This window comes from Anser brachyrhynchus (genome assembly GCF_964034855.1).
Source record: "Anser brachyrhynchus genome assembly, chromosome: 8".
NCBI lineage: Eukaryota > Metazoa > Chordata > Aves > Anseriformes > Anatidae > Anser > Anser brachyrhynchus.
The window spans coordinates 9767190-9794420 of record NC_137702.1 but is presented as its reverse complement, the minus strand read 5'-3'; the positions used below and the strand labels follow the sequence as shown (position 1 = coordinate 9794420).

Sequence of the window (27231 nt, the reverse complement as noted above, 5' to 3'; positions counted from 1 at the left end):
AAGCTCCGCGGTGCAGCTGAGGATGGAAAAATCCTGGGATCTGCCCTTTCCGCGAGAAGCTGCCCGAGCCGGGTGCTGTTTTTCTTTCCATCCAGTCAGCGCGGCCGCTTGGAAATTTCCTACCCTGGCTCCCGGCTGCGATGTTTTCCTAATGAAACAACCCGGCTGGCAAAGCCCTGAAAAAAATGAGTTGCCAATTAGCGGCTTACATCTTTCCTGTAGCTCTACCTCATTAGCCTTTAGTACAACAAAGTAAATTTAAGAAGTGAAACAAACAAAAGAGCGAGGCCCCAGGAGCGTCCCCCAGCCTCTTCCCACTGCCTCCGGTGCCCAATTCCGTCCCCGAGGGCCGGTGGGGTGGGGGCGTGGGGAAATGCTGACTCAGCACTCGGGAAGGCCGACTCAGCGGTTTGAGGAAACGCTGGCATGGCGTTTTTGGGATCCATCAGCTCAGTCAGTGAAAACGCTGACTCAACAGCGGGCAGAAAACACTGACTCCGTGCTTCGCAGCCCTCCCCGCGCCCAGCGGCGCAGCCCGGCCCCGCTCCCCGTGTCCCCTCCGAGGGTCCGCCCCCGTTTGCCCCCGCCAGCCCTCGGGGTCCCCGCTGTCCCTGGGGTCCGTGCCCCTGTCCCCAGCCCGGGCAGTCCCAGCTCTGCGCTTTCTGTTTGCCGGAGGCGAGGCCCGGCACCGCGGCCGGCAGGCACGAAGGCAGCGAACACCACGAGAGCCCGACCACGCTGCATTTCTGAATTTATTAGAAACAGCTGTCAGTACATCCTTCTAAAACATTACATGTCAATGTGCTTTATTGCAACTCTTTATTGCATGTTTGATCTAGAGCAAGTAGGCCCAGGATGCTTAGTGTCTGGGATTTAAAAGCCCAACCATCTATGAAAGGAAAGTACAGCAAAATCGAAACACATCTGGTGACAAGTACAGTGTTGCATTACTGATCTAGAAACTACAGTATGACTTGTCTGAAAACACTAACATACAATTGGTTTCCTTATGAAGCAGTTTGTTTCTTTTTTAAAAGTTAAACTACATGAATTCCTTTTTTTTTCTTTTTTGTTTTTTTGTTTTTTTGACTACACCATAAACGACAGAAGAACAGGTTTTACACAAATAACAAACAAGAGTACCAAAGTTACATGCTGGAATTCATACGGAAAGAAAATAATTCAACAGCTTCTTGAGAAGCAGGTTCCTAACAGATGCAGTTTCCCTTAAAGAAAATAGAATTCAAGGTTAAAAAAAAAAAAGAAGAAACATGAACGCAAAGGTTGTACAAAGAGCGCGCTGTTATGCCAGCCCTCGCTACAAGACCGCACGCCCACTCACGCTGTACAACGAACCGCACCTGTACGGGCAGCCCGTTCACAAGGGACACACACCAGCACCACCACCACCAGCACCACCAGCACCAGCAGCACCAGCACCCCGCACACACCGGCTGGAGCCGGGACGATTCATGGGGAACCCGCAGGCGCTCACTGCATCGCGGAGGAACAAGAGGGTTTCCTGTCCTAAACCTTTGCTTTCAGCGGCTGTGAATGCTTTGTCCCAGAGCAAATCCCTGGCACGCCCAGGTGCAGAGCAGGTTAAAGCAGCGTGCTAACGCCCCCCAGAAACCCCCAGGCCGGGGGTTCAGAAGCACAGATTGGAGATGAGCGCAACAAACTCCTCGTCGTTTGACTGCAACAAGCCCAACTTCGCCCAAACGCATGTCCGACCGTGCTAGCGGTGAGTTTTGGTTCCTTTCCGCGGGGCAGTGCCACTTGCAGCTGACGCCGATAACCGTGTGACTACAGCTTACCTCTACCTATATACACACAGCACAGAGACACGCGCACGCACGCACACACACACACAGATGATGCAGACCATTACAATCCTGTGGTGCAATAAACAGCCAGATATACAAAATTAACAGGTTTAGTCCAACGTCTCCTTGCTCGGCGCAGAAGTCGCTCAGGAAAACAAGGGGGGACCCAACCCCCCCCCCCCGGCCCACCGAGCCGAGTCCCCGCCGCAGCCGCGCTCGAGCCCGCGGCCAGCCCGAGCACTGCCCGGCTCCTCCTAAGCCACCAGAGCGATGCCGGGGCGAGGTCCCCCCGGGCAGCCTTGTCTCCGGACACAATCCTTTTTTCCAAGTGATCCCTAAGCCCCTGCTCCGACTGCTCTGAAACCAGGCGCGGGTACAGCACCGCTGGGTCCGGAGGCAAGCGGCCGCCAGCCTTGCGGAAGCGATACGAGATGAAGGTTGGGGAGGGGGGCGAATTAAAGCTGTTTTGTCTAATACTGGTTGTTGTCTTTTTTTTTCTATCACTAACAAGTACATTTCTTCTTTTTTTTTTTTTTGCCTTTGATGCTCACGTTACATTTTTGTAAAGGCAAATTTTAGAACAAATGGCAATTCGAGTCTCAAAACACAGCAAGTCTCTGCCGATGGCAAGAAAAACTGCAAATTCCACGTTAATGGGATGGAGCCAGCCCCGAAGCGCAGCACCCGCAGCACTGCCGTCACCCAGGGCGTTAACCAGCACGGGGCTAACGCGCGCTATCTGCCCCGTGAACAAACAGGAAGGAATTGAAAAGATTTCAAAAGAGATTTTTTTTTTTCCTTCTTTTTCCCTTCCCACTTGGTGGAAAGTATTTCTGCCCGCAGAACGCAAGATTCACAAAAATGTTGGCCAAACTTCCTCTCACCCCATCCAAACATGCTCCTCGCTCGGTGCTGAGCCGGCCGAGCTGAACAGGCCTGCGTTTATCTGGGCAGGCGGCGCGGGGCCCTGCTGCTGGCAGCACGAGGTGTGCCAAGGAAAACCAGGGGCTCGGCTCGGCGAGTTTCCTTCCAGGCCGGAGCGAGGAGCGAGGCCGTACGGACTTCTATTAATTTCCTGCCTGCCTCTCCTGCACACGCAGGAGCACAACCAGCTCGCCCAACGCCTCCCAGCCACGCACCGTGTGCGGATCTGCTCTGGCATCGCCGCTTTCTTTTGGCAGAAGCCTCAGCCGCTGAGATTCGGGATGTCACCGCATCCTGAAGCTTCAGGGTGCCTCCCCTTCCCCTTTTTAGGGCTCACTCCCTGTGCTTGGAGTGCTGCATCGGGGCACCTCACCCGCTGCCCCCCTGCACCGCCCGCCCTTGGGAAGGCTTTGTCACTTTGCTGGTCCAAAAGCAGATGTTGCGAAGGAACAGGAGGGAACTACACATACCAAAAAGTCTGATTTGAAACGAAACAAACCGGCCGCATCGTAGTGCTTTGTAAAGCTGCACTTAAACCTGCCTCGTACCCCTCCCTGCCCGCAACCAGTACCTGTTTTGTGTCTGCATAGCGCAGCGAACGTACAAGACTCACTAACGTTTCAGAGCTTTATTCCCTGGTAGTGTAACAAAAACAAAAACAAACAAAAAAAAGAAACAGACATTCAAAACCAGAAGAGATTGTTCAAGTACCAAATTAGGGGCTTTTCCAAACTGAAGCCGTGACACTGCTGCAGCGATGCTGCTGCCTGGCACAGCTGCGGCTGCCCGAGGGGCACCCCCATGTCACCAAGCCCTGCCACAGTCCCCATTACAGTTGCCTGGCGTTGCAAAGGGCCAAAGGCTGCTTTTCGCCCAGCTACAATGAATTTGGGTAGGATTAAATAGGAGCTCTTTTCCTGGCCGTGGCTTTCTGCTGTGGGACTCTTGCTTACACGAGTGTCAGCGAGAAAAGGCTCAGGCCCAGCGCATTAAATGGAAAACTTCTCGCTGCTCTGCCACACCGAGAGCCGGGGGTGGGAAGAGCATTTTGGTTTTGGCATAAGACAGAGGGCTGCACCGGATCTGAACTCTGGACTGCAACTACCAGCGGTGCAAAGCAGTTGAGAATTATATATTAAAAAAAAAAAGAAGAAAAAAAAGAACTACGAGCCCCAGATCTGGAGCATCCCCGCGTCGGGCAGCGGGCAGCCACCAGTTGCTGCTTCGCACAGCGCCGCGCAGCAGCCCGAGTGTCTGCCGAGACACCCCTCTGCTTCCAGGCTGCCTCCTTCCGTTCTAAGATCAAGCAGTAAAGAAACGAGTGGGAAAAGATTTGTGACTTACTAACTTCAGAAACATGGCACTCTTGGCTGACGTAACGGGGCCAATGGCAACTGTGGAAGTCGACCTGATTTCCCATCCATCCGAATACAAAATACTGACTCACCCCTGATCCCTGCAAATATACTTCAAAACAGATTAGAAGAAACTGTGCATATTAGAGTTTCAGCATTCCCCCCCCCCCCCCCCAAAACCCCTTTAACACTGTGCAAAAGTTACTTAATTAACTCTACATATATATTTAACACAACGAGGGGCGACCCGCAGCCCAACACGAAGCGGCTGCCACGCCAGCGGGGCTCTCCCCCCCTTTCCTCCCGACATTTCGACTCCTGAAACCAAAGCGTTCTTGCACCTTCCTGCTCTAACAGACCTCGAGTCCCTTTGTTTTGCCTCTGCGTTCACATTTCCTGTATTTGTTCTAGGCTTAGCAGCTGGGTTTTGCACTAGGGTGTAATCCCGCACCCCGCAGCGGGCCGCGAGGGGTTTTCTCCCCGTCCCGGTGCTGCTGGGGGCTGAGCACGCCGAAGCAGCAGGACCCAGCCCTCGCCCTGCGGATGACAGCAGCTGCCCGTGCCGGGCGGTTTTGTGCCCATTTCACGTGCCATACGAGTGCAAAGAGGACGCGAAAGGAGTCTGTGCAATGGCACGTGAGGGTCGAGGGCAGCAACGCCGGCGGCTGCGACCTCAGGTGCCTAAAGCAAATGCGGAAATGTGCAGAGGCAAAACAAACCCTCGGCAAGGCTGCGGAGGGCAAAGGAGCCGAGTGCGCGCAGCGTGGGCTCCACCTGCCCTGGTTCGGAGGCCTGGGCAGAGCAGCCTCTCAGAAATACTTCGGGATGGCTTTTGGCTCTGAGCACGTTGTTCACAGCGAATCCATCACCTGCCATAAGGGGAGAGATCTCGGGGAGAGGGGCCAGAGCCTGAACTCGCTCACACCACTGCGCGGCCGAGGCACCGCCAGACGCCAGCGGAATTACTCGCTGTTTATGTTGGCACGGCCGGGGCCGGAGCCTGCACCGAGACCTCACAGGATCAGTGGGATTCCTCTGCGGGGAAACCTCAGCCAGCCCCGCTTCCCTACCCCGCCGCTGTCAGTACCGCGAGGGTGTGCCGGGATTTACGAGCTTGGAAGCAGACCTGTGCTTGTCTAAACCAAAGCCAAGCCCGATCGCTATCTAAAAACGTGGCAGATGTGAAGCGCTTCAGCCAGCGTCCCTCTCACAAGAGCAGGGATCAGAAATTTGTGTCCCACCAGCTTCAAATGTTAACAGGGTAAGAGGAGGTCCCAGAGGCACAGGAAACGGGTGCTCCTCGCGCACAGATTTTCCACAGGAATCAGGCACCTGGCTGTCACTTGTGCCTCTGAACTGCTTTCCCTCACCGGGCATTTGGGCCGAGCCCAGCGCCAAGGGAACGCCAGGTGCCCACGGGTGCGAAAGCGATGGCTTCACAGCTACCAGATTAGAACCGCAAATTCTCCAAGAGGTAGGGCAAGGGTCTTTACAAAGAAAAATTTCCACGTCTACACACAACAGAGGAATCCATTCCAGATTTTCACTACAAGCAAAGGCTACCTCTGTTTTTGTTTTTTCCTTTTCTTGTGCAAGTGGGACAGAAGGGACACACGAGCAGATGCAGGTCACTCTGACACAGCAGCTTGCACGAGCTTTCTTCTCGCTTTCCAAGCTTTGGTTAAATCTTGTGGTGTTTCATTTCACGGAAAAGTGGCATCTACAAAGCTCCTCACCAGCAGACTGCACTCCGGCTGATCGGAAAGTGCCTGGGAAGCGTCGGGGTCATTAGTGCAAAATAAAACATCTCACGGGCACGCCAGGCACCTGGACTCCCCTCCTTGCAATGGCTATCAGTGCTCCAGGCTTGTCGGTTCCCTGCTTGCAAATTCATGACATTCAGCTAAATAATACTTCTAGTGTAAACATTAGACACCAACAAGCCTGGCATTCCTCCCCAGGCATTACAGAAAACCCACATTTAAACAGGAAATTAGCCACAGGGTCAGAAACAGGTCTAGAACATTCTCAGATCCGCGCGACTGTCTGCTTCCTGTCCTGTACAATGGGTGCATTTCAAGGGAACCGCTTCCAGTAATGGGAACAAAAGTAACTTTCAAGGTTGCGCACTGAACAATTAATTTGCCAGTTACGCTTTGATGCCAAGCGGCTCAGTTTGCCAAACTTAGCTCTTTTTCATTTCAGAAGCTTAAGGAATGGAAATAAGCTGCTCTGTATACTTTCCAGGGAGGGGATTTATCGGATGATTGTTACACTTGACAAAGCCCAGGACTACCTGCTCCAGTACCTGACAGCAGCCCTCGCCAAAGGATGGTACCAGACACCCAGTAATCGAGGAGCACAGCGCTCTTTCCTTCCCGTTTTGCACGATGTCCAAAACAACCACAAGGGAATTGAGATTACACCGGTGTAAAATCTTGCTTGGCGGCAGTGGTGTGGAAGTTCAGAGTCTAGCTTGCAAAGAACAAATCAGAGGAGATCTATAATTAGCTCACACACTTCTATACAGCCAGAAGCGGCTACTCCTCAGGAAATAATTTGGTACAGTAAGCCATCCAGAAGCATTAGATTGCACCTACCTCTTTTATATCAAAATCAAGCATTACGAGAGTCTGTCGTTGTTCAGCAAGAGAACAGCAACACGTGAGTGCAAGCTTCGTTCTAGTTTACATTCTGAAGCATCTTTAAAAACTGGAAACAGAATCCCAAGCTGAGGAACGGGAGGAAGGGGGGGGAGGAGGAAAAGAGGAGAGTGAGCAGTTACATCAGATCAGACAAATTTAGTGTTTTGAAGCCACACAATGTTTTAGCTTTTCCTTTTATTTGTTTCAAGTTTTGGTGTAGAAAGTATGTGCGGATGCTAACGCAACCTTCCCCGTAAGTGCTCGATCTAGCAACAAACAAAGTTTTGGTGTGTTCAATTTGGTTATAAACGTTTCCTTTAAGTGAAGACCTGTAGTGCCATTGAAACCAAAACTTTGTCACTGTTGGCAAAAAAATAAAGCGACTTTTCTTTACAAGCATTTTTCCATTTAAATAAAAACCTGAAGCTTTCCTGTAATTCCTTTGGTCTTCTCTCACCAAATTCCACGCTACCTCAAGACAAGCCCTCTTTTGGAAGTTCGGCTGAATCGCAGTGAAGCTGCTAAAATTAACAGAGAAGAATTGCTGTGGTAGAGTTTTCCCCCTAGTTTCTTGGGAGTTTAAGACTGAAAGACGTTACTGATGCCTCGAGCAGAGGCTTCGAATCGCCTCTGCTAGAACAAGAGAAAACAAAATCCAATTAGAAGTTCCACTGAAGGTGCCTGGCAAAAAATTATCTCCAGAAAACAATGTTTTGCTTCCAGTATTTTTTGTATGCATTTTCTTGAGTTTATTCCCCTCATAAGGAAACACAAGTATCAGTGTAAAAGCACAGCTGAGCTTTTAAGGTAGCACCAGGACACCTACACCCAAGTTGTCGTCTTGTTGCTGCTAGGCCTCTTTTTGATTCACATTCACAGAATCACTTCTTGTGCAAAACAAGCAGTCTAAGGAGAAAGAATGCCCTCCAAGTTCTAATAAAAATCGTAGAAAAGAATCCAAGATAGCCAACACTTTCCTCCTCCCCAAAATTTATCTGCAAAGAGAGGGGGGCATCTGTGCGTAGACAGGGTAGGCAAGCCTGACATTTAGGGAATCGTTGTGTTGGACGAGGGACGTCTGCTGGTAATGAAGAACCAAATCCTTAAGCGTGCTGTACAGGTTATATGGTTCTGCAAACCCGTAACCTCTTGGAGTGCTGTAGATCACACAGTGTTTCACTTCTCCATCAGCTCTGCAAGGAAAGAAAACGGGGGAGTTTGACATCAAAGAGCAAACCCAAAGTGACAGTCTATTAACAATTAACTAATGCAGCAACCCTGCCAGTCACTAAATTACATAATGGAGGACCCAGTAGATGCGAGCGGAGGAGATTAACAGTCTGCGAAGAAACAGTGCTTCAGGGCATGTGATTAAACACTCTTGCATAATAATCCACACAAGGAGGCTCTTCTATCCCAGCAGTACAATTCCCTGCTGCATTGTTCTCCAAACGTTTCTTGGAAAAAAAGTCAAGAGCTTAACCGTGAAGATAAGCACCTGAAGTCAGCAACAGACTTTGTGCTCAGCTTCTTTGGAAACCTTTCCACTAAGCGCAAAAGCCAAAACCCACACGTCCTTAGGATCTACAGAGTATTTCGTGAAATACAGCACTAACCTTCAGTGTTCATTTTCTAATGTTGAGCGTGGCATGGGTTCAAGCTGGTTCATTATCTGAAGTCATAGCGACTGAGTCCCTAACTTGGCAAAGCATTTACTGGAACACAGTATTTCCAAAGCTGCTAGAATAACTTATCTGCCAAAAAGATCAAGTATTATGTAATCCCTGTACTGGAGCCTTTTACAATCCAAGTCACATGTAGGAACAGGTTACGTTATGCCATCCCTTTGCTATCTTGTAGTATGATACCGACCAGGTGAAAGTGCCTGATGAACCTGTCACTTCAGTGACTGTGACAAACAGGTACCCTGAACCCAGCAGGTACTACAGTCTTCAGTTACCTTGAGGTGACAAACCTTCACGTATTCCTTTCCCAGACTTGCTTTCAGATGCAATTAACCTCATGTGAAATAAATCAGTGAAAGCCATTTTGCACTCAAGAACAGGCTTGAAGGATTTTTAGATAATGGAAGCAGAGTATTTCTGACCTCCATTACACCAGCATAAAACAAAGCAAAACGCAAGAAATCAATGCAAGGCTGTGTGAATGTCAAAAACTACTGCTCACGAATTATGTCTCCTCTGAAGCATCGCTGTTATCTTAAACACAGAAAACACCTGGAGTTTGGCATGTCTATAAATGAGAACAGAAGACGTTACAGCTTACAGCCCCTTTTTAATTCTTCCCATGTGCTCCTTGGCAGGGAAGAACATGGGAGAATTTGGCCTTAATTTGTTTGTGACTGTAAAGCTTCAAGTGAGGATACTTCAGAATTTCATACTGGTAATTGTGGTGTACAAAGAGACTGCTTGGACTACAGGTACTGCACTTTCACGGCAGATTTCTGCAGCCAAGTTTCTACTATGCTAGACATCCTGCAAACAAGCCACACATTTCAATGGTAGGGCTAGAGTAAGCCTTGCTTTTGTTCTCTGGAATAAAGAGCTGTGGTAGAGATTTGTGAATTGAACAGTTTGAACAAAAGGGAAAATAGACTTACACCACAGAACAAGCATAACATCCTTTCTTGCTACTCTCTCGAATTAAAAATGCTCCATCAGGTTTCCCGCAGAGCAAGTCTTCTGCTTGGATGCGGTTGAGATCCCCAACAAACCAAGTTTTCTCGTCATGATGTGGCAGGTTCTCATCTTCTTCATTCACAAAGTATGTGCTGAGAGAGGGAATAATTGTTAACTTAGCCAGTGCATAGTAAAGAGTTAATAAACGGAGTGATTTATTTTTGTGGAAATCATTCAAAGGAATATAAAGCCACCCAAGTTGGGAGTCCAGGCTCCTAACAATCGTTTGGTATCTGCTGACAGCCTTTCATACTACAGGCTTCAACTCAGTACCTCATTGTTCCAACTTAGTTGTGATCCTAAACACTTCAGCAGAGCTGCTGCCTCACATGACATACAGCTCCCCTACAGAATGCCCTCCTTTGTCTGCAGTCCTTTACTGAGAAATCGGTGCTTCGTATTACCAACCTCCACAAAAGATACCATTTATTAATGGAACACTGCTCAGTGAAATCGTATGTATGACACTTACTCATCAATGTTTTCATTTTTGATCCCCAGCCAGTCGTTTATTCGCTTCTGTCTCACCCCTTTGTGATTGAGCCATCTGCCAGAAGAAGAGAGCACTAGTATGTTACTTCAGAGTACGCATGGGGGTTTTCATATTGAGCAAGCTAAAGTTCAGACAAAAAATCCCACAAAGAAACAGTCTGGAGCTTAGTTTGTTCACCAGTAGCAAGAGCCACAGAATGACCACAGATTCTCTAAGAGAACTTGTGCTTCCCTCCATACTCTTCTATGATGATCCCTTTACTGGCATAGTAAAGTACCTTAGCACTAACGGAACTTTGGATATGAAAAGAAAATTGAATTCCCACTACCCTGATGGAAACAGTAATTAGCCAGGTTCATCAGAGACACTATTCAGAGGTACAGGTCAGTCTTACTTACACAAGATACTGATCTCTGATTTTGCGGAGCTGGATTAGGTCAGGCTTGATACTGTTCATTTTCTTATCAGTCTCCCTGTTGTCCAGAGCTTGCTTCTTCAAATCCTGTTCCAGACGCATTTTACTGTCATGGATCTCACCCAGGCGTGATTTTAATTTTTCATAGTTCATCATTATCCTGCAAATAAGTGTAGTATTCGAGCGGTGAGGTCAACCCAGTCTAAAAGGGACTGAACCTTACCAGTAGCACTGCATGTAAGAGTATCACGAGCCATACTGTAGCAGCACCTCCTCCCTTTGACTGCCACATCTTAACACGAACATTACTGGAAGAATGCCAGAAAAGTGCGAGACCACTTGCCAGAAGGCCTGCCACCCTTTTGCAAAGTTTGAGCTTTCAGTTTACCTTAAACTATTTCCTTCTGGCAGAGATACAGGAACAAATTATCTCAAGAAGTGTAAGCTAGAACAGATTCCTTCTTCTCCACCCTCAGGTTTACTTTTTGGTATATCAGTTATGCAATCCCTCCACAGGTATTACTGCTAGCAAGTTTTCAAATGCAGACTCCAATTACTGCTTAAGAGCTACCAGGAAGTAAAGCTGCATGTCTCCTCATCCAAGATTAATTTGCAGGTTTCTACACTTCAGGAAAATAACATATTTCCCCTGTTAATTGATCCTTAGTCAGAATGAAGCACCACCGTGGCACAATACGATTGTTTCAGGTAAATGTTTCCAGCCTAAAAATCTCCCCACGGCCACCCAACCATGATTCATAAAGCACTGTGTCTACTTAGGCATTATACTTGGCATTTCTTCAAAAGTTCAGGTACAACCTTTTTTTGCTAGTAACTTCACAGAACGGCAAATTCAAACAAGGTCCTCACTGAATTTCTTGCAGGTGATTAATATCTACTATCAAGTAGTGGCAATTAAATATGGAGCTCCTTCAAAAGTGACTAAAACCGATTATGGACTATCAGATTTACCAGATATATGTTCATTTTAATGCTGCACAGTTTACAAGTAAAGATTTTTCTGAGTTTTATTCTGAGCATATCCAAATAGAACTGGGATAAGCAAATGAACTTATTATTTTCTAGTCCTGATCACAGTATCTCGATTAATGTGAAGTTAGAGACAGAATAATCCAGAGATCTCTCACATCTCCTCTCTGCAATTTCCAAGAGAAGAGGGCTTTACTGAAGGTTCAGAAACCTTGGGGAAATGTCTCAGTGACAATACTTAAGTTTACAAAGTGTTTTATAAGATGCAATGCAGATGAACTTCACAGGAGTGCCAGCGTGGACACTAAGTCTTCTTTGTAAGCAAACATGACTTGAGAGCCTACCGTTCAATTTCTTTGTCATTCCCCTCTCTGCGAAATCGCTCAATGTATTCTTTGCTGTATCGCTCTTGGGAGTGGCACTGTTCCTCAAATATCTTAATAGTTTCATTAAACGCCTCAATTGCGGTCCTCTTCATCTGAATTTCCTATGTGAGGAAAGAGTCCTTCATCATTTGTTCACGAAACAGACAACACAAGACTCTTATTATGTTCCCTAAACTGACTGGGAGGATGAACCAGTCAGCCCCGAGTCAAAACGTGATTAATCAGTTTTAAATTTAGACAAATGCCTGAGCAGCATCACAGAAGTACAGGGAAGACTTGCTCCTTGCATGTCTAGTGACCCCCCCTCCAGAAGATGCTCTCTGTTAGGCTGCAAACCCCTCAGAAATATTTTAGTCATATTTTCCATCTTAGCATGCAGGAAGACTGCCAGCAAACCTCCTGATGTATGAACTATCTTATGTTACAAGAATCAGTCCAAATACTGTATTCACACTTCCTTAATGCATAATATCTGGAATCTTATTTAAACTTGACTTCTCACAGAACCTGGACAAACCCTTCTAAAATTCTCACTGCAGCATGGAGCAGCTGGAAATATTCAGCAGCCAAGGAAGAAGTCTGCAGTGTAAGGCTTGCAGGTGATGGCTTTCTCCATTGCTCTATCTTACATTAGGAAGCTCAGCTCCTATTTCTACCTCACCCCACACCACAGCTCTCTGGCTATCAGCAACAAGAAACATTCACTGTGCTTCTATCAACCTTCAAACCACCTTACAAATTTCCACAATTTATGAAGTTTCTTCCCTGTATTTTCGGGTCTTGGATTGACTTTGCTAGCCACAGCAAGTTAAAACCATTTTCTTTACTTTTTAGGTAACAAGAAACAGACTCTATAGATAGCTGAAGTGGAACTAACCTGTGATGTTCTGGTGTATTCTTCGTACAATTTGTCGTACTCTTTACTCTTTTCCTGATACTGAGCATGGTATTCTTGAAGCTTTTTACCTACTGCGTCTATGTTATCTTCCTTCACCAACTGATCCTGTACATACAAAAATCTATTAAGTCTTCAAACAAGCAGCTTTTCCTTAAGAATTTTCATTTGTCCACTTATGTGTATTTGCATTTTACAGCTATTGGAGCTTTTTTATCATCATGTTTCTATAGAACACACAAACATCACGTGTAAATCCCTTCCTCCACACACTAAGTTCCACAGTTTACAGACAGCGGGAACTGGAACTATGGGACACCAAGAACTATACCAAAATACTAGGCTAGCATTCCTGTCCACTCTTGGAGAAAGTAGGAATTGAATTGCTTGGAATCCAAAGTTAAAGATCACTTTTTTTTTTTTTTTTTTAAACACAATTCTTTTTCCTTAAAGCAGGACAATATCTCAGCCTATGGAATACCATATATTCAAATATTTTTGAAAAATCTAGATGGCTCTGCATAGAACAAGCAGCTGCATGTGCTCATATGTGCTTCAAGAGCAACACTGTCTAGAACAGTACCCTTTGGGTCTACAAGGGCTCAAGGGGAAAAATAAAAAACTTCTCAGAGACTCAAGTCAGCTGCCTGCTTGGGTTTCACTTCTCTACTGGACTGCTTGATAAAATGAAGTGGCAGCTTAAATGGAAGACCCATTAATACGAGCAAAGTGAAGTCAAATATGAAAACTCACATTTTTCAAGTTTTCAAAAAGAGAACCTTGTATGAAAAAAAATCTTTACATAGAGAAAACAGAATAACATACTAGTTGCACTTTTTTTCTTGTCTGCACTAATAGTTACTTGTGTCCTGTAAAGACCTTACCTGTTGGTACCGGGACACTGGATACATCAACTTCACGTCAAGCTTCGGGTTATACTGAGCAAGAGACTCATTGCGGTAGTGGTTAATCAGTTCCACAACTGAATTAAATGTCAGTGGATCAGAAAAGCCGTATTTTCCATCCCGATGATAGATCTTTATCAGTTTATTGTTGCCACCCTTCCTGTAAAGCAGTACAGTCATTTAGAGGTTTTACTGCAAACCTCCCATCCCCTTCAACACTGGGGCTGCTAACAATGACACCAGTGAAGTTCCTGGGCAAGTCTTTGAAGCTGGACAGTTTAACATGTGCACCTTTATAATGGTTCTTTATATACTAGCAGATATTAGGCAGTTTAAGAGTCAATGCACACAGAATTATCATCAGCTATTATTTGAACGGGAGCAAAGCCCAAAGTAATTCTCCTTTTTTTTTTTTGTGCTCACTCTGGAGTCAGCTTACAATATTTAAGACATACCTTAGCCAGACTTTTTGAAAAGGAAAGGATGGATGCCGAAGGTTGAGTGAAGGAGCCATATTGAAACCAAATCAAAATTTCCTGCAATTTGGGGTCACTAACAGTATACTTCTGAGTATACAGTCACACGGTGATTAACAAGTCTTTTGAGTTATGGATGCTAATACAGGATACATGAACCTAAACAAAATCCTCTGAAGATTACAACATGGTTGTAAATTTAGGACTTTACATTATCCAGACTTATACATCCCAGCAGTTCCCACAAATACTGCTCATTTCTTCATTTTTTTCCCCAACAGATTGTTTGGACAATATTCTGTCCTTCTTGCACTCTCAGTTTTTGTTCCCAAAGACACCTGCATTCAGCAAAATAACCAAATCATGCCAGACCTTAGCATACAAGTCTTGAACGTCAAAGCAGAAGTCAGAGCAGAATTTAAACTACACCCTTGGTAGGGGGTCACACTTGCCGTAAGTCAACTGAATTTCAAGGCAAGAACAAATATCTGCCATATCACAGCAACTCCCAAAGGCGTGCTGCAGTGGCTTATGTGTCTTGATTGTTTGCCTCTAACAGCCAGGCTTGAGAGCCTGGCAGAGGCAAGTGGCTGTACCGGCTGGGCAAGGCCCCAGCAGCTAGTCACATGAGGTCTGCTGCCTCACTGCTGTAGACGATTTTAATGAAGAAAGGAACATGGATCCAATTCAATATTTCCTAAACTTTAGATCAGAAAGCATGAGATACTCTTTTTACAAAGGCACTGTGTTCAGATCTCCAGAGCTGCATGCTGATGAGATACTCCACTCACTCCCATAAATTAAAGCCTTAGTTTATAAATACCTTATACCTTAACAGTTCTGAAACGATGAAGCTTTACTGAGGGGCTCCCTTCCCCAAGTCCTACCTACGGAGAGATCCTTACAGTACTGCTCAGTGAGAGGCAGGATTCAGTGCACAGAGCAGAACAGGCTGTCGGACCTGGCTATTCATGTGCTCATTCTGTGATCACAACACCTGGGGAACATCTCTCAACCTGAAGGCACGGCTGCCACTGGTACAGCAACTAGTTAGTTGCTCAGGGTTTTACTGCGTGGATGACAACTAACCAGTGCTTACCGTAACGTCAGAGTGTAGTCTCCCTGCATCTTGGTCGATGCATCGCGCACCAGGAATGTTCCATCTGGCATGTCTCGTAATTTGTCATTTACTTCTTCCCTGGGGAATGGAAAGTAAAATAGAAAGCGTTAGGGACATTATCATCTTCACCATGGGTATCGATACTGGGGCCAGTAACACCAGCATGCATAAGGAGTTCAGTCTTCAAAATATCAGGCAGTCTTTCTTCACACTCAGGCTCTCCAGTCTTCTAGGTCATCTAAAAGAAGTTTGAACTTGTGTAGTTACAGTAAAAAATAGCAGCTGCAGTCAACTGCCGCTTAGGAAGGAGTCTGTTTTTAAGCAACAGTAGCAGCTGTGTCTCAGAGTTCACAACCTTTCACTGTAATCTGCTCAGGTTTTAAAGTCCACACTGGAAACAGGTGCCCTTTGAGAAGCCAGTCCTGACCTCTTAAGAAATGGGCTCTAGCACCATCTCTCAAAGGTGCCCAGAGTTTAGCACAGTTCTAGTCTCAGGAGACTCATTATTGGCTTAACCTTGATCTTATTTACAGCAGTTTTAAACCACTACAACCTCGCTAGCTTCAGTGCAACTTTTACTTATTTACAGCTGAAGCAAAAGGAATACTCAGCCCAGAGCTTTACGCTAAATCGAGAAACTTGGTAGTGAAAGCAAGTCCCTATAAGCACTAAGAAAATGCTTTCAGTTGAAGAGTTAAGTGTCCTGACAGGTTTGAACATTTCACCCAGATTACATATCACACTTTGTAACAGCTCCCTCACAGGTTCTTAAGAGCACTAAGCACTTTTTAATACAATCATTTGGAAACTAGGGTTTATCAGGTAGCCTCAACACTATCTAAGTGAGGTAGGAAGTCTATTTGAATTTTACAAAGAAAAACCAACAGTGGCTTTTTTGTTCAAATACTAAGGAACAAAAGTATTCTTACCAAGCAGCCTCAGTTTTGATTTGGCTACCTGAAGAAAACCACTCTGTTAGTAAGCCTGGCTCCTGCTAAGTGTCGTGTGCGTATCGGCTTACTTCTCGCAGAACGTTTTACAGATTAGGCCTGACTCTTTGAATAGATAAATACAGTCTAAGGGCTTGGGGCTTATACCTGCAACTTGTATCCTGGAGCTCAGAACATAATTTTCAAGGCAGTACTGGACTGAAGAACGTGGTTCCTGACCTGACAGCCCAATGCAGTCCGTACCTGGTGGCTGCCAAATTAAGGCTATGAACAATACCAGCTTTATGCGTGTGTATCCCATTTTAATCCAATATAGCCACTCCAAATGATTTGTGCTGCCTTAGCTCCTGCCATCACGTGCACTGGTAAACAAGGAACAAATCCAGAGTCAATGAACTACCAGTATTGAGGTGTTGTAAACAAACCCTGCCAAGTGGGTTTTGTGATCAGGTTTCGCCACTCTGCTTTGATTTCATCTTAACAGAAAAATATCATTGCTCAGGCCCTTCAAAAACAAGATGTATGCAGGTTTGCTTTATAGAGATAAGGGTGGTACAATAAAGATATGAAAACTTTATTTCCCTTCTCAGAACCTCATTGAACTACTGCGGCAAATAGGCTGTTCTTGCCTTTATCTGACAGCGTTTCAAAGTATTATGTGCACAAGTTGGAGCAATTTCTGATCACAATCCCAGCTTGCTCATGTCTTCTCTTACTGTCCCAAATCCTAGACTTTTCAGAAGCGTCTTAACAGGGAAAGAGTTGACTGAACACTGCAGTTCTTTTACACAATTAATTACATAAAAACCTACACTTCATTTTCTGAACCTAACCCAAGCCATTTATGTTCTTGAGCACACAGAAAGGTGTTTCCTTAAGGGGCAAAACCTAATTTATTTGGTACGTGTCTGTACCATCTGCTACGGATAGCTGGTGACAGCACTTTTAAGAGCTATTTTTATACTACCATGTAATAGAAATTAATACAGATGCAATTTTAACCAAATGTTCAAGAAACCAAAAATAAAAATGCTAGCCTTTTTATCCTGAACAAGCCTCCTACTGAAAGTTTGCTGAACTACATGCACCCCAGCACCACAGGCTTAGAAAACCTTATTAGCCAGCACACTCTTAAGTACTTTTTTCTTTTTTTCTTTTTTAAAGAGTTTGTGTATCTGCAGAAAGTTAAAAACCCAAAATAACTGTCACCAGGACTGACAATATCTGTACCAATAGTAACTTAAACACAAGTCTTGAGTCCAGCTGAATGCTCTAGCATTTAGGTGCTTTGCCAAGCATAGTCCTGAAGCACTTCCATCCTGCAAAATGCTGTCTAAAATAGGCACGTTCTTTTTCTCCTGATGTCTAACAGGTTCATTCTATTTTTAGTAATAAATATTACTTACCTTGAGATGTCCCCCCAGTACCACTCCGCTTCCTGCAGAGAGAAACTGGAATTGTCCTTTATTCCGTTTGTATTGACCGGAGTCATCGGTTTGGGGGGCTTTGGAGGAAGAGCTGAAAATGAAGAACAGATTAAAGAAAGGTAAGCGGGGGGAAACAATCACTACAATGTTACATGACAGTGAAAAAATGACACAAAATATGCATCTTGAACTTGGAATTCTTAAATTTTAAGGAATTTTGAAGTCAGCTGATGCACTGTGATCCTAGATTTCCCAGTACTCAAACCAAACGTGCTTGAGGAATAAGGGGAAGGAATAATGTGCTTGAGGAATAATGCGTCAGGGGAAGCATGAGTTTTTGTGAAAAGGAAGACTGGCTCAGGTGTAACTACAAGTGCTATCCCTGCCTAAACCTCCAAAACCAAGTTACAAAGGCGTATTGTGTTTGACAGCCACAGCCTGCAGGGCACGGTGCACAGCTATGGAAAAGCTGCAGTTGCTAAGGCATCACAAATCCTTATGGCAACCCAGAAGAGCAAACAGGTGAGCTCTCCATCAGGGGGCAAAACGCTGCTGGCGAAAGAAGTGGTGGCTGGGCAGCAGCACATCCATCTCAGGCCCGAGGTTCGTATTCCCTGCTGGATTTGTTCAGGCTCCCCGTTAGGAACAGAAGCTGTGACTCTCTGAATAGCTACTTATGGGAAAAGGGACATCAGCGCATTATTAGTGGCAGCACCTCTTTACACAGTGGAAATGTTTGCCACAGGAAAGAGGGTGCTACAAATCCCCCAGTGTAGGCCCAGTGCATACCTGCCTGAAATTCCCCTATCTGAGATCCATGCAAACAAGCTTTTACTTTTGTTCTGAAAATACATTACACAACGTAAGGGCATAAAACCCACTAAAGCTCTTTCTACCTGGTCAATTTTCACAGCTATGCAAACAACTTTATCATGATCCTAAGCCCTACACCAGGATTATTTCATCAACCAGAGGGACGCTGATGTATCGGCAGAGATGTGTTTGTCAGCAGAAACGCATTACGCTATTTTCTTCAGGGAAGGTATCTCGAGTGCCCTCCTCTGCTCTGCAGAGGCTGAGGTTCTCTTCCCAACGCTACCGCTGAAACCAAGCGTTTTTGAGGCATTTCAGGAGGCAAGTGGGGTGTTTTGCAGGGACAGGTAGCATCTGAATTCAGAGAAGGCAAGCAGCTACACACAGAGATTTGCCAACACGTTCCAAGTGAGATGCTGAACATCTGCGCTCCCAGCTCTGCAGCCCAGCCACCAGACTACACCAGCACCAGAGAGCAGGGCCGATGTGCGCCGACAACAGCCACCTTTCAGGTGCACGCAATCCCGGCGCACAAGCAGAAACACAAATAAAACGAGCAGAAAGAAGAGTTTCATCTCCAGCCCCAGCGCAGAGTGGCTTAGCACCGAGAGGTGTGCTGCTTGGCACCAGCCATCTGCTCACCTCCCGGCCACACCTCCCACATTAAAGAAGAGAAAACACCGCTTCAACTGCAGTTCCAAATACCATTTCATCTTGAATATCCAACACAGTAACTTCACTGTTCTCAGACAAACCAGTAGATACTTTAATCGAGCCAATCTAAACTAAATCTGAACCTTGACCCAGACATTTGCACCCTGGGGCTGCTGACCAAACACCTGATTCAGATAGCAGCATTCATGCTGCGGTACGGGGCATTAAAGCCCAGCATACAGGTTCCTTTTATGGGGCGAGCTGGGAACTTTCAGGTGTGCACATATCTAGTGAGGCAATAACTGGGCTTGTTATAAAAGGAAGGTGAAAACCTTCGGATTCAGTGAAGTCGCTTCCTGGTCGGGAGGCTTCATTTACTCCCAGCTCAACTACTGCAGTTGTTTGTGCAGCACTGAAGCACTTGTATAAAGTGCCATTGAGAGCAGGAGACAGGTCTAACCCTACTTTGCTTGAAGCTCCCAGCCTATACATGTAATTTTACTTATGGTGCCCTGTATTGTTCCATTTTCCCCACTCAAAGCTCCTGAATCAAAAGGGTCTTCAAGTCCTCCCTCCTCTCCACCTCGCTTTTGGGGTCTGTCTCTCTAAGCAAGCAGTAAGACAAGCAGTCGTTCTGAGTCTCATCAGTATCTGCACATGGTCATAAATCTGAGTTTACAAACCTTCAGATTTTTATTTACTACAGAATCTTTTGTAGATTCTGAATCATCAGCAAGTGCATGAAAGTTTATGTGAAAGAAACATATAACAGTGTAGAGACTTCTTAAAAAATGATACCAGCAGAAGCAATGATTTCACTGGGTCTTGCAAATTAAGGCTTGGACCAAAAATCTCAAGGTATTTTACTGTGTAAGAGCCTGTTTTACGCTGGTAATAGGAGCTTTCCAGAAGAGGCTTTCAAGTATTCTCTAAGGTACTTGAATACTTCTCTAGCCCTTCTTGTAAGATTAAGTCTTGCTCCTTTATACACTGTGGAATTATTTAGCAGCTTTGTTAGGGCTCACTCCAAAGCACTGGGCACAGAAAAGCAAACTAACAAGGACCAGAAAGGTAAGGAACAAGCGCTTGGTGCACGGACACAGAGCACTAGACATTTCAGCAAGTGTCCTTACTACAGGCGGGTCTTCTTTTCCTTAATAGGTGGGTATCAGTTCTTGATATCCCATTTGCCTGTAGAACCTTATTCTGCAGAGGAAACTGGAAGGAAATTCTTCAGGGAGAAGAACAAGGCTTGGACCAGTTCCTGTAAAACCTGACTCATGGAAGCCAGTCTCCTTCTCACAATAGACTTTTAAAAAATGCCTTTAATAGCTTGCACATTTTAAAAATACAAAAGGTGGATACTCAGTTTCCAGAGAGCCACGGATATCATTCTTTACTTTCAATACTTTGAGCTCTTAGAATAGCAATAGGTTTTTTTCCTCTCCCTGCTACAGAAGCAGGCCCTTTATTGCTTTGCCCAATAAGCTAACGTGCCCATCCATTTCAGGGTTTCTGACACGTGCACATCCCCGCTAGTAGAAATCCCAACATGTTTCTACGAGAAATGATGAAGAGCCTTAAAGAGTCTCCATATTTTGATTTAAATTTTAAAAATGCAGTTTGATGTACTCTGCTTGATGAACATTAGAGAGCTAAAATCCTACAATAAAGAAGGCTGGCCTGAAGTCAACAGAAATGCTTCTGAGAGCAGCCGTGTTTCTTTCCATGTCGCCGGGTCCAACTGTGATCTAGTCACAGGCACAATCTCAACACGTCTCCAAACGAGCCGTGATTAGAGCCAGCTATCCTGGTGGTTCTCCTTTTTCTTGGGAGAGAACGTTGACCTGAAGTGATTAACAGCACAATGGGCCTATTTGTTCTATTAAAGAACTGACTGTGAGCACCAGAAACACAAACATCCCGCCCTCAACGATGTCTTCAGGACTGCTTTACCACAGGGACCTTCCCAAAACCCAAAAGGCAACAGCCACAGGGACACCCGCAGCGCCGCAGGGCAATCCCAGCGGCTGGTGCGTGTGCAGCCATGACAGGGCCTCTCATGTGTGAGCCACCACCTCTGGTCTTTCTTTAGCAGCCCGAGCCCCTCTCTCCAGCTTCCCCAGGCAGCCTAGCTCGAGCTAAATCCCAATCCCAGATCATTGTGACTGAAAAGGGGGAAACAAGCAAGCTGATGGCTGGATGGAGGCAGGGCCCGCCATCGCCTGATGCTGTCAGGCTCAGATGGCCGCCGGGCCCGCTCCTCAGGTAGCTTCAGCCCAGCGGGTCCTTGGAGAGACAGGCCGATCGACTGGCCTTTGGCCAGGGAATGATTTTCATATTTTATTGGCTGCATAGAATTGCTTTCTTTAAAAAAAGCTACTCAAGGTTTAGCAGGCATGATTCCCTGAAGTTCAAGCCACCTCCAACACCGAGTCAACAAAGGGAGCTGGCAAGTGTCTGACGTTTAGCACTGGTGTATTTTTATTTTTTAAATTAAGGTCTTTTGTAGAAAACAACAAGCTACACCAATCCCGAATTTAACTTCAGTGAAGTACACTGTGACTTCCACGAGATACGTACTTTTCCCAGTTAGGCTTTTAATCAAAAACTTCACAAGTGTGCATGATTTAAGAGCCACTGAGCCCTATGTGTGAGTTTTCAATGGCACTAATTCAGGAGGAATGAAAAACAAGAATGCCTTGGGTCTCCAAGTGCTACGTCCCAAATAGCAGCGAGTCAAGCAGTATTTGTGTATAAGATAAACCTGCCAGTTAATTGAACTCTCATCTGCAGTTTTAAGACAGATGCCACTTAGTCTAAGAATGTCTCCATAACTTAACTCTTTTCTTCTAGTATTTTCCAAGGGCCGCAGGCCAGATAAGTAAAAGCACAGCAGGTTTAGATGCAGGATAAACTCCATCTTAGTGTTACAAATAACCACAACCATCAAACACTGTGATATAGTCAATTTTAAGTCACTCAGCACTTCCACGAGATTGTTTAGTAACCTTGCTGAAGTGTTCAATCTACTCTCCCTACACATTGTGACAAGCAGGTAACAGATCAGAGGATTTTTAAGACAGTTACCTGGTTTCAGAAAGGCTGACATACAGTAAATACCCTACAGACCGTAATATAAAGCTCTGGAAAGTGTCATTACTATGGAAACGTGCAAGTAATCCATGGTTAGACCAGCTAACATTTTAATGACATACTCCTCAAGGACAAAGATTTCCCTTTGGAGGTATAGATGAGGACTTGGAGTGAAATGAAGGCCAGCTTTTTAATGTATTTATTATTTTTTAAGTAAAAATCCCCCAAATCTTTAACCTTTCTCTTTAGTCTTACTCAATTTCTCAGACAATTTTAAGGCAAAGACTCAAAATCTTTCTCTCCCTCAGCAGTCCTGTACTCGCCACTGTTACACAAGGTCCCCTCAAGACAGTTACAACTCGAGAATAAAAGCATACGCTGAACAAAGATGCTTTTTGCACTTCACTTCAGTGAAATTGTGTACTCTGAGCGCAAGCAAGAGTACGGCACTGGGCTTTTGTTGAGATTTCCAGCTGACAAAGAGGAGGACCACGCGCACCTGCTGACAGCAGCTCAGCCTCCACCGCTGACAGGTACCTTATCTCGGCAGCTGCACATCCCCGCTTGTCAGTTCTCCTGCCAAGACCCCTTTTTTCCAAGCCCAGTGTCCTTCCGAGCTGCCCTTCCCCAAAGGGCAGCTAACACGCACTGGAAACTCCTCAAGGGACAGAGAAGGCAGCTACTTGATCACATTACTGCTGGCCACAGAACCTCATACATGCTCGCATTTTTTGCTCTACTCCCCCAAAACAGGCAAGACGCCAGAGACTAAAACATATTCAGAGAACTGAAGTCTTTCAATATCTCATTACAGAAAACAGCAGACAAGTTGGCAGAAAGCCAGGCAGGTTTCCAACAAAAACACTCCCATTATAGCTTTGCTTGTGTTTCTGTGAACTTTCATAAAAACCAACACCTTTAAGAAATATTTCAGTTTTGATTAGTTGGCTTTTTTGATAAAGATCTGTTTTGTTTGAAAACTCCCCAGCTATCCAGTTCTCTCCCACACCTCCCAACCACAGTTTCTCCTCCTACAGCCTGCCAAACTTCTGGTGCACTTGGTTCTTTGTGAGGATCCGCAGCTACTGCACAGGTTAAAGATTACCCGGTACGGGACACCTGCAGAATGGCAAACAACAAGGGGGTGTGAAGGAAAGGAGGCTGGCTCAAATTCAATATTCTCTCTTGGCATTTTATAAGCAACTATCATTACTCACGTGGAAGAAATGGAGGATGCTCATTGTCAGATAAATGACTTGAGGATCTTTGGCTTCTCTATTATAAAGTAACACAGCATTTCCTTTTCATTCCACCTTTTGCATGAAGTTGCAATGCCAAAAAAGCCCCAACTTCCCAATTATTTTCACTGCTCAATGAAAAAATGGATTACTTTTCAACCCAAGCCACTGCATAACAGCTGCAAAGCTCCAGCAGTGTCAAGAGTTCCATAACCAACAGGGTTGAGATGACAGTCCCAAAGGCAACATAAGGAGGATAAAAAGGACAAGCCTTCTTTAACTTAGCAAGCATAATTAGCACATTATCAATAGCTGGATACCAAATCAATAATAATGCTTTGGAAGTTTTGCCATGTTTCAGTCACTTGGAAGGATTGTTGCTACCCAGCACCACATGCTTGGCTCACTTCTGAAAGGAGTAGTGTCACCTGCTAACCATTAAGGGTCTCTTTGGAGTTACTAACTCCTTGGGTCAGTCAGTGGCAGACATTTTATTGTCCACGAAAATCTGAAATGTGTGATAGAAACAACTGTACTTTATAGTATCCAATGTTAGATCTAGAAGACTACAGTAGGAAAGTAGATAGAAAATGAAGAAGCAAGTAAATCCTCCTCATTGCTTCTTAACTAAAGCAGTTCCTCATCTGTCTTCACAGATGAAACACCACAGCATGTTTTCTATCCCTCCACAGGTAGGGCCTTCAAATAACTATTAAAATATTCGGTCACTCCATAGAGATAGATTTTGGATAAGAGTAAGGAAAGGACAGCATTTTTGCATAAGCATACACCTACAGGGACAGAGAACAAAGAACCAGCCTTTCGTGGTGGATGATGGACAATGAGGTCGCCCTATATTGACACACTACAGCTAGAAGGCCTACCAAAGCCCAAAGAAAACGTCATTTCACATGAAAGCAAAGCCTGGGGCTGTTATGCCCAGCTACTTCAAAGACCAACCATCTATCCAGATGGCAGGTCCAAGGGGAGAAATTGGTTCTCATTGGAGAACAGAAATAATTTGGTGCTAGCGAGAAGTTAGCTGCACATGAGCCTCCTTAAAATAATAATAATACAGCTGTAAATACATGTGACTCTTGCTGCTCTAAGCAGCATTTTTTTTCACTTTACCACTAGCTTAGATCTTTGACAGCAGTATGTAAAAACGTTTCTCATACAGTACCTGTCCTTGCCATCTGTCAAACTATTTTCTATAGTTACCAAAACAGAGAGATTTCAACACCACCATCATTTTTTTTCCAAGAATGTTGTTCCCGAAGAAACTTGCACCGAGGCAGAAGTCCCAGCCCATGGAGTCCTGTGCAGTGCCCTCAGCAGAAGCTGCGACTCAGAGAAGGCACGAAGCTGCCATCCCTACCCAGCAGAGCTCAGATCTCACAGTCACTGCTCGCGCTGAGATCTCAAGGACTAGCAGAAGAAACGGATTCAACCTCCTCATACAAGTACACCGTGATCTTCAAAATATTTTAATGAAATAGCAGCCTGACTTCTTTCTTTCTCCCCAAACTGATCAGTGAGACTGTACCGTACCCTTCTAAACAGAAAGGTTTAAGCATTCGTCTCATTGATTCAAGCTTCCTTAAATCCTTCAAGAGACTACTGAGAAGACAGGAGATGAATCAGTAAAGATGACACAAAATGCAGCCTACTAATTTGACACTTGGGAGTAGTTCCCCAGAGGGCCAACAATCTAGATTCCTCTAACATCCACGAGATGATGCAGCATGAGTACTGACAACCTTGGAAATTTAATTGCAACGTATAGATTCCTGCTGTAATAGACAACAGAATTTACATACACTGTACGTCAATGAACATATCGTCATCTCACCTTTAAAATATTTTCCTGGGGCAGGATGGAGTGCAAGCCTTATTGCCCACACTTAAGGCCTGTGTTTCTTTGTTAAAACAATTTTCTCCAGAGCAGTGGCTTTTTTTAATATATTTTTTTAGGGGATGGATGAAAGGAAGGAAAAAAATCCTCCAAAAGTAAAGACGATCGCATGTAGCATTGGATTTTAGGGACCACAGAGGCTAAAACTTAAGATAAGGTTAGGGAAAGAAAGAAAAAAAAAGGAAAAAAAATGGCTCCTGTGGATTTTTCCTTTCATGGGGAAGATGTGGAAAGTAACAGAGAGCGAGTGGTAGCTAGCAGGAGGAAACAGGAAGTTTATGCTTTGAAGGAGAAACCTGACCTGAAGTACAAGAGCCCCAAAGTGATGCCAACCCAAAGCTGAAGTTACTCCGTAGTGAAAGAACAAACAGACGAAGGGAATACAGATTGATGTTTTTGATTTGTCCAAACCCACAAATTTTTGTGCTGAGAAACACGGCGTTTTTCAAGCCTTTCCTAAATAACCATGTATCAGCTAGAGAGGTATCTGATTTTAGAAGCAATAACACACATATGAACTATCATTAAAATAACATTTTTCCAGTTCATGAAAGGGCGAACGCTGGAAGCAGTCACAGGTTGAAGTATTTGAAGTATTTCGTCTCCTCTTTCAAAAAGAGCACTGGATGGAAGGTAGCCAGCTCGAGTGTGCTGCTGGACTCAAAGCCAGAGAAGAACCGGGATCCTGATCAGCCACAGAAAAGCTTCGGAGCACACAGGGCTTTGGCATCAGGAGTCACCAGGCAGCTGGTGGATGTCCAGCAGGGCAGCTGGGGTCCTCCTGGAAAGGGCTCCAACAGGAATCGCTTGGTCTCTGCTCCTTTTGAACGGTATGAATTTTTCTGAAACTCCCCGTATGCAGCCACTTCTCTGCAAAAGTGCACTGGAGGAACTTAAAGCACTGGAATATATTCACTAGAGCACTGCAAAACCTTTGTCTACTGAGCAGAGGGCACAGCAGAAATGAAGGACAATTAGAACAGTCTCTTTAGAAGAGGTAACATCCGCTCACATTGTTTGGGGACCTGGCACCGGCTCCTATGCTGTAGTTTAGATTATGTGGAGAAAGGAGTTCTTGCTTACTTAGCTATTGTGCAGATTTTAACCTGTCAGAAGAAATGAGATAAAAAGCAGAAGAAAAAAGAAAATCTGACTCATTTCCATAGGGGCATTTAGAACACAAGCAGAGCCTGCTCTTTAAGCATTACTCAGCAACCTACTTTACAAAAATGAGTTCCCAAAAAATCCAGCTAGAGCACACCAATTGCTTTCATGGACCCCGAGTTGTAGGGCAACCTGTTTCAACACAGAAACAGTCTTTTTGACAATAGTAAAACCTACCCTTTAAAATTTAGGGGGAAATGCTGATAAAAGTTTTCTTTATGCTGCTGTTTCCAGCGCTCTCCTGCTCTCTGCCCAAAAAGTGACTCACTAAACAATCAGCGTGCGATGATGTAAGGCACCCAACTGCTTTCAGTAATGGGCGCAGATGTGTACAACCAACTATGCCGCTCAGTTTTCCCAAGCTGTAGAGCAAAGATAAGCCTGAATAGCTTCATTCTGGAATAAGATATCACGCAGGCAATGGGAAGACAGAATTCAACTCTGCTGCTTGGGAAAATGATATTCCCCAAAGGAAACTCCAAGAAGGGCCTTCTCCTTTTAACAGGTGAGGTAGAAGGAAGCACCACGGTGATTAACTCCAGTCAGGCTTCGTAACGAGATACAGAATTGTTCAGAACAATGCAGAAATAACATTTGCTGGGACTAGAGCAGGTTTTGCTTTCAAACAAGTGGTGAAAAGCTTGGTTTCTTCCCAGAACATTCTTCCATTTTTTAGTTTGCATAAATCTACGACTTTCCAGAAGGTGCAGTCAAACAACCCCCTTCAGTAACCTTCCCCTCTCCAACCATTTCTGTATCATCTGGAAGCCTACTGATAAACGAAATGTCAGCCTTTACAGGCAGGCTCTCTCCCATCTCAAGCAAGGAATCATTTCACTTTTTAT

General features: G+C 45.0%; 1 protein-coding gene across 3 annotated transcripts in view; it reads right to left on the bottom strand.

Moving 5' to 3' along the window:
• Window positions 1-734: 734 nt before the first annotated feature.
• The window catches only part of LOC308198942 (phosphatidylinositol 3-kinase regulatory subunit gamma), a 63244-nt gene continuing 36747 nt past the window's right edge, over window positions 735-27231 (bottom strand). For all 3 annotated transcript variants that reach the window (XM_080602230.1, XM_080602229.1, XM_080602231.1), the window contains 9 exons: window positions 17486-17597; window positions 15109-15207; window positions 13513-13693; window positions 12611-12736; window positions 11692-11834; window positions 10341-10517; window positions 9922-9996; window positions 9371-9541; window positions 735-7943 (listed from right to left, as the gene is read on the bottom strand). In XM_080602230.1, coding sequence (XP_080458356.1) covers window positions 7742-7943; window positions 9371-9541; window positions 9922-9996; window positions 10341-10517; window positions 11692-11834; window positions 12611-12736; window positions 13513-13693; window positions 15109-15207; window positions 17486-17597 — 1286 coding nt within the window. In that variant the 3' untranslated portion in view covers window positions 735-7741. The remainder of the gene's footprint in view (window positions 7944-9370; window positions 9542-9921; window positions 9997-10340; window positions 10518-11691; window positions 11835-12610; window positions 12737-13512; window positions 13694-15108; window positions 15208-17485; window positions 17598-27231) is intronic.